Raw genomic sequence first — 10684 nt, forward strand, 5'->3', positions numbered from 1 at the left:
GCTGCGCCACTGGGCAGGCCCTCTTTTTTTTTTTAAAAAAAACACATGGATCTAAGAACAGAGTACTAAAAGACTTGTCCAAGATCACAGAGTTAATTCAAATCCAGAAAGTCTGGCTCTAGAGGTCAAGCTCTTAATCACAGTAGCAATTCCCTTTCTCATAGGTTCTAAAAGCCTTTCTGCAAGGGATTTCCTATACAAAGTTTATTCAAGATAAAAATGATTCTTTCATTAGTAACCAGTGCCTAAAATAAACAGCACTGGACACTGAAAAACTACTCAGCAACATTACAATTTCCTTTCCGTTTACTTGCTTAGCAAACTAAGTAAGCCAATAATCAGAATTCTTCAGAATTATCTGGAGACTAAAATATAAACTGAAAACACAAAAATTTTTAAGGGCTTGGACATTTTTGGGGTATAAAACTTTCTAAAAACGGGGACCTGGTTTTGAAATCCCTTCACATACCAAAGAACAAAGAAGAGAATTCACCTTCTCACGAAAAACAAATAAGGGACAGCGCCTTGGTTAATGGCTGCAACTCCAGGTCAGTATCTACCCAACCCCACCGCCGAAGAAATTAGCACACTAGTAATTACATGTATGAACTCAATGAAATAAAATTCATTAAGAAGATAAGGAAAGTTAACTCAATGAAGCAAGTGTCCAAACCTAGTAGTTTTTAAATTCCTCTTGCTTGGTTCCCTGAGGCAAGGGAACTTCAGGGACCCGTCTCCACTCTGGGTGCACAGGCAGGAGCGCTAAAATGCAGACTATTAACTAAGTGTTCAGGCACCCTAACACAAGGCTACCCATACACCACCCCTTCCCCCCACAAACACACACACCAGCCCTAGGAAGAGAATGACAAGAGTGGATACATACTGAGGCTGCAAACTGTAGTAATATAGTGCGTGGAAAGTGCAACAAAAGATGAGTAGAAGGGCTCGTACTGCTTCTCATGATGCAGGATTTCTGATTCACTGCAAAGAAAGTAATCCCATCAGCATTTACTGTGTTTACTGTGTGCCAGATGCCACTTCATAGGCAGGACCTCATTGAATCCTTGCAGCAATCCTACTTGTTAACACTGTTATCATCCCTATATTCAAGACTGGGAAAATAAAGTTTAGGAGAATAATTAAAACTAAACACATTATTCAAGGTATAAAGGCTTAATAAATGGTAGGGGCTAATAAACGGGAAACATTTGCAAACTCACTTAGAATTAAGGAAATGCAAGTAAAGATGTAACAGGTTACCAGTGCATTCAATATTACTGATTGCAAAGACCAAAAGCTCATAATGCTATGTGCTGGCCAAAAGAAAAGAGACTATTTTCAGAGTTCTGAAGTATAGCAGCCCATTCTGAAGGCCAAAAACAGTCCAGCCCATGATGCAAAAAAGTGAAAGAAACAACTCAAGTGATTTCATCTCATCAATGCAAAAATCCAAAATTCACTAGCTACCAGGGCTTCCACTTTCTGACGTGGGATTACAGTCAGATCAGGACAAATTAACGATGCCTCTTATCTTCAGCTAAGGAAAAGCCTCCGTCTGTGAAAATCCGGAGCCTGACTAGGTCTAAGGGCTGGATATTTACTTCTTTCTCTGCTAACATCAGATGTTAATCTACAATCCATGAAAGTAGGCAAGGACAAGACTAAGAAGTATTTATTAAATGGCAAGAGAGATGTAGGTAACCAGTTTTCTAGGTGAGTTAATTCTCCAGCAGGAAGTGTCAGCCTAGGAAGAGAAATACAAACATAGTCAGGAGTCACTAAAGGCAGACTACCCATCCACCTACAACCTACCAATACAGGAGTCAAAAGACAACTTCAACATTCAGAAGGTGCCAACATCAGTGGCAACACACCTCAAACAACATTTGAGAGTCTAGGACTGCAAACACTTTGCTATTTGGGGATTTATCAAGGATAAATGAGTATATGTTAAAGATCAGTTTCTTACTTTGGAATTATCTTTCGCCAAGAAAAAATATTTATGTGGCCCTTATTACATGCCTCCTGCCCACCGAAGATCATGGTTCCCTATTTTGCAGAGGGAGGAAACAAAACCTCTGAACACCAAGTAGAACTCAGTTTCTGGCGGCCATCACACTGGCAAGGGGCACATCCTATCAGCAGAGAACTCCCTGCACTAAATCCCCTTGTTTCTACCTGGTATTCTTAGTCACTCCTTTCCTGCCATCCTTGCATTTTCTCATGTATTATCCCCATCCGGCTGTCTCATCCTGTACTTTCACATTGTAATTAATGAGTTGTTTACCTTCTCTGATTTCAAATACTCAGAGTACTTACACTTTTTTCAACTAGACAGATTTACCAAAACTAAGAAAAACTCCCCAAAGGATGAACTTATTCTGCCGCTTTCATTCCCATTCAGAAAATGAAAATATATCCACAATATAGGAATAAACTCTATTAGCTGCCTGGTGCACTACTGCTCCACTGACTAAACAACTCCCATTTCCTGCCCTGGAAGTACACCACTACCTTACTCCAGTAAAGAAACCAGAAGAATGCACTTTGCAGAAAGATGGACAGCATAGGGAAAAAATGGAGCAATCCTGAGTTCTACTTAAGGCAACTCAAGATAAACCTGGGAAAACTGGTTGTTAATATGACTTGAAGGATGGAGAGATGTGGTCCTGTGGCCCAAAGGACAACAGTGTTTCTCTTGATTTTAAACAAACGTGTGCATGAGTCACCAAAAAAAGATGTACTTCTGCACTCCCTTATCCCACCCCTCGTTCCTCAGGAATCGGACAAATACCAAAGGATGCATAGATCAGAAAAAAACAGAGCAAAGGCAAGAAGTCAAGTATAAAGGGTAAGAATGAAGAAACTGAAGGCAAAGATAAAACACAGAGGAAGAAAAATAGGGAAACTTAAAGGTAAAAAATAATGCCTCAGGGCCTCCCTGGTGGTGCAACTGGTGAAGTCTCAGCACTGTGAAGCTATCAGCAGCCACTGCAGCACTAATGCGTTCCCCAGCCAGGGAGCTGACCCACATGGCACAGCAGACCTCTCCTGCCTCGCCTGCTGCTCCCCTCACCAGTGTACTTCAGTCAGTCTCTGGTGAATCCTCTCAACTCCACACCTCTGGCCTGCACCCCAGCTCTCGTATGCATAAATAAATAAATCTTTTTAAAAAAAATAATAATGCCTCTCCTCTGGTCAATCAAGCTATCTTCCTCAGATACCTGCTGACTCTAACCAACTTTTCAACGGCACCACTGAACCTAAAATGCTGCTGAAATATATGGAATCTGAAGTTTTTCTATTCCATACTAAAGCAATGTGATGCAGAGTACAACAGGAAACAGCAGCTAAGCAGCCAGGTCAGAAAAATCCAATTTGACATCTAAGTTAATTTTTTTTTTTACATTTTATTTTATTTTATTAAGATTTATTTATTTATTTATACAAGCACTGGGTACAGTCAGAAGCGCGGGAGGGTGAGAGAATTCACCAGAGCCAGAGCGGGGAGCAAAGCAGGCAGAAGGACCAAAGTACACTGCTGAGGGGAGCAGCGGGCGGCAGGAGAGGTCTGCGCACCATGTGGGACCCTCCTCCGGTGGCCGGGGAGCAGCCGGGGATCGAACCGGCGCTGCAGAGGCTTCGGGCAGCTTCGCAACCCGACGCTCAACCACTGTGCCACCGGGGAGGCCCTGACATCTAAGCTTAAAAAGAAAAAAAAAAAGAACCAGTTAGGGTCCAGAAATATCTTCTATAAGGACGAGAAAGAAATCTGAGAGGGCAAAACAAAAGACTGAGGACTGCCTCCCTTCTCCCTCGTAGATAACATACCACTCATATTTTTTTGTGTACTGTGGAAACTCCACAAACTACTTTCCCCTGATCAGATTCATAAATTCCCAAGTACAGAATCCACTAACGCTATAGTCATGAAACACGCAAGCATAATGAATTACATTCATTTATACACACAGACACACCCCTCCTGTGTCAGAGAATCTAATACATACCAGGCAAAGGAAAGCTTTCTGATACATCACATGCTTGACAAACCTATGATAACCGTGACACTGAGACATGGAAACATTAACATGAGGCCTAATCTCACAGTTAGACCCTATTGCATGGTGGGAGGCATTTCTTTTTCTGTAGGTCAATCACAAAAAAAGGATTGTGGCATCAGTGCCTCTCCTTTTCAGGATTTTTAGGAGATGACTGTGCATAATCTAATGGGGATGACGTAACAACTTCTGCCTTCCCAAGTACCTCTCTTTGGCCTAAATTTTATCGAACAGCGAGGAAGCAGTCTCTCAAAGAGGTTTTATCACCAATGAAGCAAAGATAACCTGGGAAGGGCTGGCTCCGGATAAAAGGGACTATTTTTTTGGCACAACAGTCAAATTATTCAGTGACAACCATGCTCAGCAACATATCCTGCAGTTAATAAAGAAAATCGTTTAATAGTACCCTTAATCGGGCCTTCCCTGGTGGTGCAGGTGATTGAGCGCAGCACTGTGAAGCTCTCCACAGCCTCTGCAGCAGCACAGGTTCGATCCCCGCCGGCTGGAGAGGGTCCCACATGGCGAACAGACCTCTCCTGTCTCGCCCGCTGCTCCCCTCAGCAGTGTATTTCATCAGTCTGCCTGTTCTGTTCCCTGCTCTGTCTCTAGTGAATCCTCTCACCCTCCCGCGCATCTAGCCTGTACCCCGGTTCTTGTATAAATAAATAAATAAATCTTTAAAAAAACAAATAGTACCCTTAATCATGGCTATATCCAGCAATTATATTAATTAACCCCATATGTATGTTGTGGGATTAAACATGTATGTGTTCTATCAAACTAGTTCTAGGTCCATTTTTGGTCAGGAAAGGTGAATTTTAAAGCTTTATTACCAAAAGCAAGCTAGCAACAGGAAGCAGAAATGAAAATGAACTGCCTATAAGTAAACTCAAGTATCTTTTTCTTTTGAAAATCTAAGGATACTTTTGAGACTATGTTTCCCAATTTACCCATGCTAATCTATATCACCTTTGTTTTACAATTTGGTTACTAGGTCAACCTTAAAGAGCAGCCTCTGAACCTAAGAATTTTTTTATCTACCTTTTCCTCAAACCAAAAGGTTAATTTCAAATAAGAAATTATGAAAATAATCAAGTCAGAAAACAGAAAAGGTGGATACTGAAGAGTCTCTTGGGGTATGTGTCATCATCCCCAATAGTCAAAAAGAAATTCAACGGATGAGCAAGATGCCAAGAAGAAAGTGAGAGCTGGCATGAGGGAGACAGGACATCAGCAAGGGAAACAGAATAAAAGACTCAACAGAAAAGAGAAGGTCCCTGGAGGCAAGGAGGAAAAACAGAGCAGGCATTGGAAAGAAACAGAATAACCACAAAAGTAAAGTAGAGCTGGGGCACCTAGCCCCTCACAGCACCTGCACTGGGCAGGCTCTAACCTGGTACTATATCCGGTGACTGTAACTTGACATTCAAGAAATACTTCCACAATTCTCACACTCTTATTTCATTTTTTTTTTTTGGGGGGGGGGGAGGCAAACAGAGCTTTTGAGAAATATTAACGGCCGAATACTAATTTTTTACCTCTAAACGAGGAGCTGGCAAACTATGGCCTGTAAGGACAAATGACAGGGCCACGAGCTTTGCATAGCCCACATTTAAGGAGAACTGAAAAAAATCAAAAATAACTTATCTTGTGATATGAAATATAATATGAAATTTACATCTCAGTGTCCCTAAATAAAATTTTGGAACACAACCATGCCTGTTCTTTTATATACTGTGCATGACTGTTTCCACCAATCAATGGCCAAGCCAACGAGTCCACAGAGAAACTACATGGTCAGCAAATATTTACTATCTGGCCCTCCACTGCGCCAACCTCCACTCTACACCAAAACGAACACTTGATATGTTTGGTTCTTTAAACCATAAAGAACTTGTAAGCCAGGTATTTCTTCTGGAATGTTTCCTAAGATCATACTCTTCCTACAGAGCCTGAGGTCACATAACAGGCTTTCAAAGTTAACTAAGGCACAAAAACCAGAACAGATTTCAAGGATCTTACCTTGCAATAAAAGCATGTGTTACTGCACAATTATCAGTCTGAACATCTTTTCTAAACCACTGAGCGGTCTTACTAGTGTCTACAAACACAGGCAACTCCTCATTCCTTTAGCTGATTCCGGGGAAGGATGGGCCACTAACACAAAGCAAAACTCAAACCCGGTTTTAGGTACTTGGTTTGGTTCCTCCCACAGTAGGTCGGACCCACTGATGTAGCTTAAACTGATAAGAGCAAATAACTACACTTAAGCTCGGCCAGAAGGCTAAGATGCAGTTGGCTATTAGAGAATAAAAGGCGCAGATCCTGACACCAGATGTCTGAGAGGGTGTCAACAAATGGCTTTTTAACCTACTGAGCTGCTGCCCCTGATAACACAAAAGCAAATGTTCTTTGAAAAATAAAAAAAGTGGAAAGACCAGTAACACGACGAGTACAACTCCTGCGAAACACCAGTAATCCCAGGGCTTGAGATAAAAGCGGCTCATCCTTGGAGAGCAGCAGCTCGGATACCTGCTGGCACCGGAACCGCCGTGGCTGCTGACGGGCCGGGAAAGTCCGTCTGTGAAGGTCCCGGTTAAGCCGGGAGCCCCGCCGTCCACGGTTACTCCCCGAGGCGGCCCCAGCAGCGCGACCCCGACAGGCGCCGCCGCGGAGCCGCCGCCCGACCTTCCCGTCCCGCCGCAGCCCCGCCCCGCGGGAGCCGGCCGGGTCGGGGGGCGCGGCGTCCAGCGCGGCCCCCGCTGGGCTGGGGGCTCCCGGGGGGACTCCCGGGGGGACTCCCGGGGGGCGCCTCCCCGCCGCAGCCCGAGCTCGGCCCTGCGCGGACCCAGCCCCGCGCGCCCCGACGCCCCGCGCGGCCCGGCCCGAACCGCCCGACCCGACGCCGCCGCCGCGGAGCCGGCCGCGGCCCCGGGACTCGGGGGGCAGCGGCGGGGGCGCCCCGAGATCGCCGGGCCGGGCGCGAGAGCGGCCAGAACGCGGACCCGCCGGCGCCGCCTCGGGGCGCCCCCCTCCGCGCCCGGCGCCCGCCACGCCCGAGGGGCCCGAGGCCCGGGACCGCGGGGGGCGCCCGGCCGCGCCCCTCCCCCGCCGCCGCCGGTACCTCTCGATCACCGCGGCCACCAGCTGCGGCAGCTCCTTCATCTCGAAGGCGGAGTAGGACGCGGACAGCAGCGGCCGCACCGCCACCTCCCAGCCCGGGCCCGGCTCCGGCCCCGCCGCCGGGGCCCCGGGCGCCGCCGCCGCCTCCCCGCCGCTCGTCGCCATCTTCCGTCGCGCTCCTGCGGCTCCTCCGGGGCTTGCCACCGGCGCAGCGCCGCCTCCCGGGAGGGGCGGAAGTGACGCGGCCCTGCGTCAGACTGCGCGACTCGGTCGCCGCCCCAGCGCTCGACGCGGGGACGACCTCTCGGCTCTCCCAGAAGAGCGTGGCGCCGCGGGGGGCGGGGGGCCGGAAGCGCTGCGCCGGCGTGGATCTGCGCCTGCGCGGCTCGGCGCCCCAGGGAAGGGCGGGGCGCTCTACCCCCCGCGCCCGCGCGCTGGGCGTCGGTCGCGACGTTTGTGGCTCTGCGGCCCCTGGCGCCCGGCATAGGTGAGTCTGGGATTCAGTTTCAGTTGGCGAGACCAGGGCGGGGCGGACGGGGCGTCGGCGCACACGGGCCAGGCCCGAGGCTACCGAGGACGAGAGGCCGCCGAAACCTAACCCGCCGCGCCTCCGCGCGTTCCCCGAGAGCGGCGCCGCAGCGCCCGGGCACCGGGCCCGCGCCCCCACCGCCCGCGGCTGCTTTAATCCGCGCGCGTCTCCGCAGGACGTGCCGGCCCTTGGACGCTGCGCAAGCCTGAGAACAGCTTCTACGTCGCGCCCCGAGATTCTCCTAGATGTATTACCCGCTTTAGTATTTCTAGCTCGCATTTGCATCGCTCTTTGCAATTTGTCACGAAGTTTCATTTTCCGTTTTCTTCCAGCAAGGAAAGAAGATAAGCGTTTGTTTGAAGGGAGGCTGGGACTAGGTTTTTGCCGATAAAAAGATCTGGCTGCCAGAGGTAAGGGGACAAAGCGGTTTGACTCAAGGAAAGGCATGCTATGCGTGCTTTCAGGACATTCTTGGGTGTGCGATCTGGATGGTGGACGGCGTCAAGCTCTGAACCCTGTGACTTGTCTGAACTGATACAAGAAAGATGCTGCAGCCATGTTAGAAGAAATGCAGTATGTGGGGGTGGGGGAGGAATTAAGCAGTGATAGCCAAATGGTTTAAAGATCAGTGTGGGGGTATAGACTAGAAGGAAGCAGGAGGACCAATTGGGGGCTGAAAAAGTTCTGTCTTGACACCAGTCATGGTTACATGGATACACAGAGTATTTCTGAGCTACAGGTTTATGATAATGTACACTTCGGTAGTTATAAATTATCCTGCAACCTAAAAACAAGTCTTTGTCAGTTCAGGAACCTCATTCTCTGTTCAAAAACATGGCATTTTTGTTTCAAAAACTGTCATCTTATGGTTACTTGAAACAAACCCTAACAGATACTGTGTGTTTATAAACAATCAGCAGAGTGAACCACAGCGATTGGCTCCCAGCAGCCCACACTATTCTTAAGCTTTTACAAAGTTACAAGAAACCAGTAGTAGGTACATTCTGTGGAAACGTGCAGTGCAACACCCAATACTAAAATGGAGAGCTGAGAGTGGCTCCTTTTGGTAATTCGTAAGGAACAGACTTCTTTAATACCAAGATTACAAGAAAATAGAATAATATTACTCTAATATAAGTTCGTTGTAACCCACAAGTATTACGTATCTCCACCATACTGTATCTTATATGAATTAAAAGCAAAGAAAATGTCTCTTGTAGCCTTGGTTTAAGAGAAGTCATTTTGGCAATTGTGCCAAAATGTCAGTTTTACAGAGTAACAGAAACCCAGAATCTTAAATATAAGATCCAAAATGTAGCCACAGTGTTTTGTAAACTGATTCTATATTCCTTAGCTGTTACTGCCAGGGCCACGTTGGTCCTCGAGATTGAGAGAGAAGATGCCAGGGAGGAGGATAAAGCATATGTAGTCAAACGTTAATATTTGGGGGATCTGAGAATTTTCCATACTATCCTTGTAACTTTTCCGTAAATCTGAAGTCATGTCAAAATTAAAAGTCAAAAGATGGAAGTGGGTGGTGATAGGACATTTGGTGGTGGGCAGTGTGGTAACAGTTGCCAAGTGAGAAACTACACCTGCAGCCTATACAGTGTTGCAAACCAGTGTCACCTTGGTACAAAAAATAAAATTCAACAGGAAAAAGCTTGCAAATACTTTGCATGTGATTCGGAAAATGTGACTTAACATAAGGGAAGCAATACACCCTAAGTCAAGGGAAGTGGTGTGAAATGGTTATAGTGTTCTCTAGCATTTGGAGGAGGATAGCAGGGAGGGGCCGTCCAAGCCAGCAGAAGTGAACATTCTGGTTTCTTGGTAAAAACCATACACTGGACACTGGCTCTCACATGCCCATTCTAACTCCCTGATGCCCAAGCAAACTTTTATTTTAACCTGTTATACATATTTTTTTCCATAAGAGAGAAAACAGACTCCACCTCACTACAGAGACATTAAGTCCTCTTTGCAATGACAGTTTTATCATCAGCAAACTGCCACTCTGGTTTATCTGTCCTCTGGTCTAGCTTATTTTATCACAGTGATATACAATATCACCAAAACCATAAAGTACCATGAAACTTAATAAATGAACCTTTGAAATGTATTTTTGCTTTCTTGACTTACACTCATTCAGATTGCATGTTAGGCAACAGTAGACAAGAGCGGACTAGGATATAAGTTGTGGCAGCTTTATAAGGATACCCTCTCTATACTTATCAGTATTATAGATCATAAATGTATATAAGCCGGGCCTCCCCGGTGGCGCAGCGGTTGAGCGCTGGGTTACAAAGCTGCACGCAGCCTCTGCGGCACCGGTTCGATCACCGGTTCGATCCCCGGCCACCGGAGGAGGGTACCACGTGGCTGGCGCGGAGACCTCTCCTGCCGCCCGCTGCTCCCCTCAGCAGTGTGCTTCGGTCCTTCTGCCTGCTCTGCTCCCCGCTCTAGCTCTGGTGAATTCTCTCACCCTCCCGCGCTTCTGACTGTACCCAGTGCTTGTATAAATAAATAAATCTTTTTTAAAAAAGAAAAAAAATGTATATAAGCCTTAGAATTGGTGGGGAAATGGCTTCTGGACTAGACGTCAGACTCAACGGACATCACACATTAACTCTGCCTAGTATGGAGGTGCACATATCCCTGGTTACAAATACTTACTTGGGAAGATGGTCCACATGACACAAGATGGACTTTTCTGGAAGGATATTTGATTGAGTTCATAAAAGTCTCTAAAAGAGTAACACTTAAGAATTACAACCTTTTTTGGGCCTCCCCTGGTGGTACAGCGGTTGAGCGCTGAACTGCGAGGCTTCCCACAGCCTCTGCAGCGCCAGTTCGTTCCCCGGCCGCCAGCAAGGGTCCCACCAAAAAAAAAAAAAAAGAATTACAACCTTTTGACCATTAAAAAAAAAAGCCAATCCATATTACTAATAGTTTTGGAAAGCTCTCC

At 46.8% G+C, this 10684-nt stretch overlaps 1 protein-coding gene across 7 annotated transcripts in view; it reads right to left on the minus strand.

The window, feature by feature from the left end:
* UBR4 (ubiquitin protein ligase E3 component n-recognin 4) overlaps positions 1-10684 on the minus strand; it is a 336932-nt gene that overhangs the window by 107702 nt on the left and 218546 nt on the right. For 4 of the 7 annotated variants that reach the window (XM_054691337.1, XM_054691335.1, XM_054691336.1 and 1 more), the window contains exons 1-2: positions 7189-7268; positions 887-984 (exon numbers count right to left, since the gene is read on the minus strand). The exons of 1 other annotated variant lie outside the window; for it this stretch is intronic. In XM_054691337.1, coding sequence (XP_054547312.1) covers positions 887-984; positions 7189-7229 — 139 coding nt within the window. In that variant the 5' untranslated portion in view covers positions 7230-7268. Of the gene's footprint in view, positions 1-886; positions 985-6596; positions 6709-7188; positions 7371-10684 lie in introns of those variants that run through there. 2 more of the 7 variants (XM_037498330.2, XM_054691339.1) reach the window with 2 other exon arrangements.

Source organism: Talpa occidentalis, unplaced genomic scaffold (assembly GCF_014898055.3).
Source record: "Talpa occidentalis isolate TD23 unplaced genomic scaffold, MPIMG_talOcc4v2.1 talOcc4.9, whole genome shotgun sequence".
Taxonomy (NCBI): domain Eukaryota; kingdom Metazoa; phylum Chordata; class Mammalia; order Eulipotyphla; family Talpidae; genus Talpa; species Talpa occidentalis.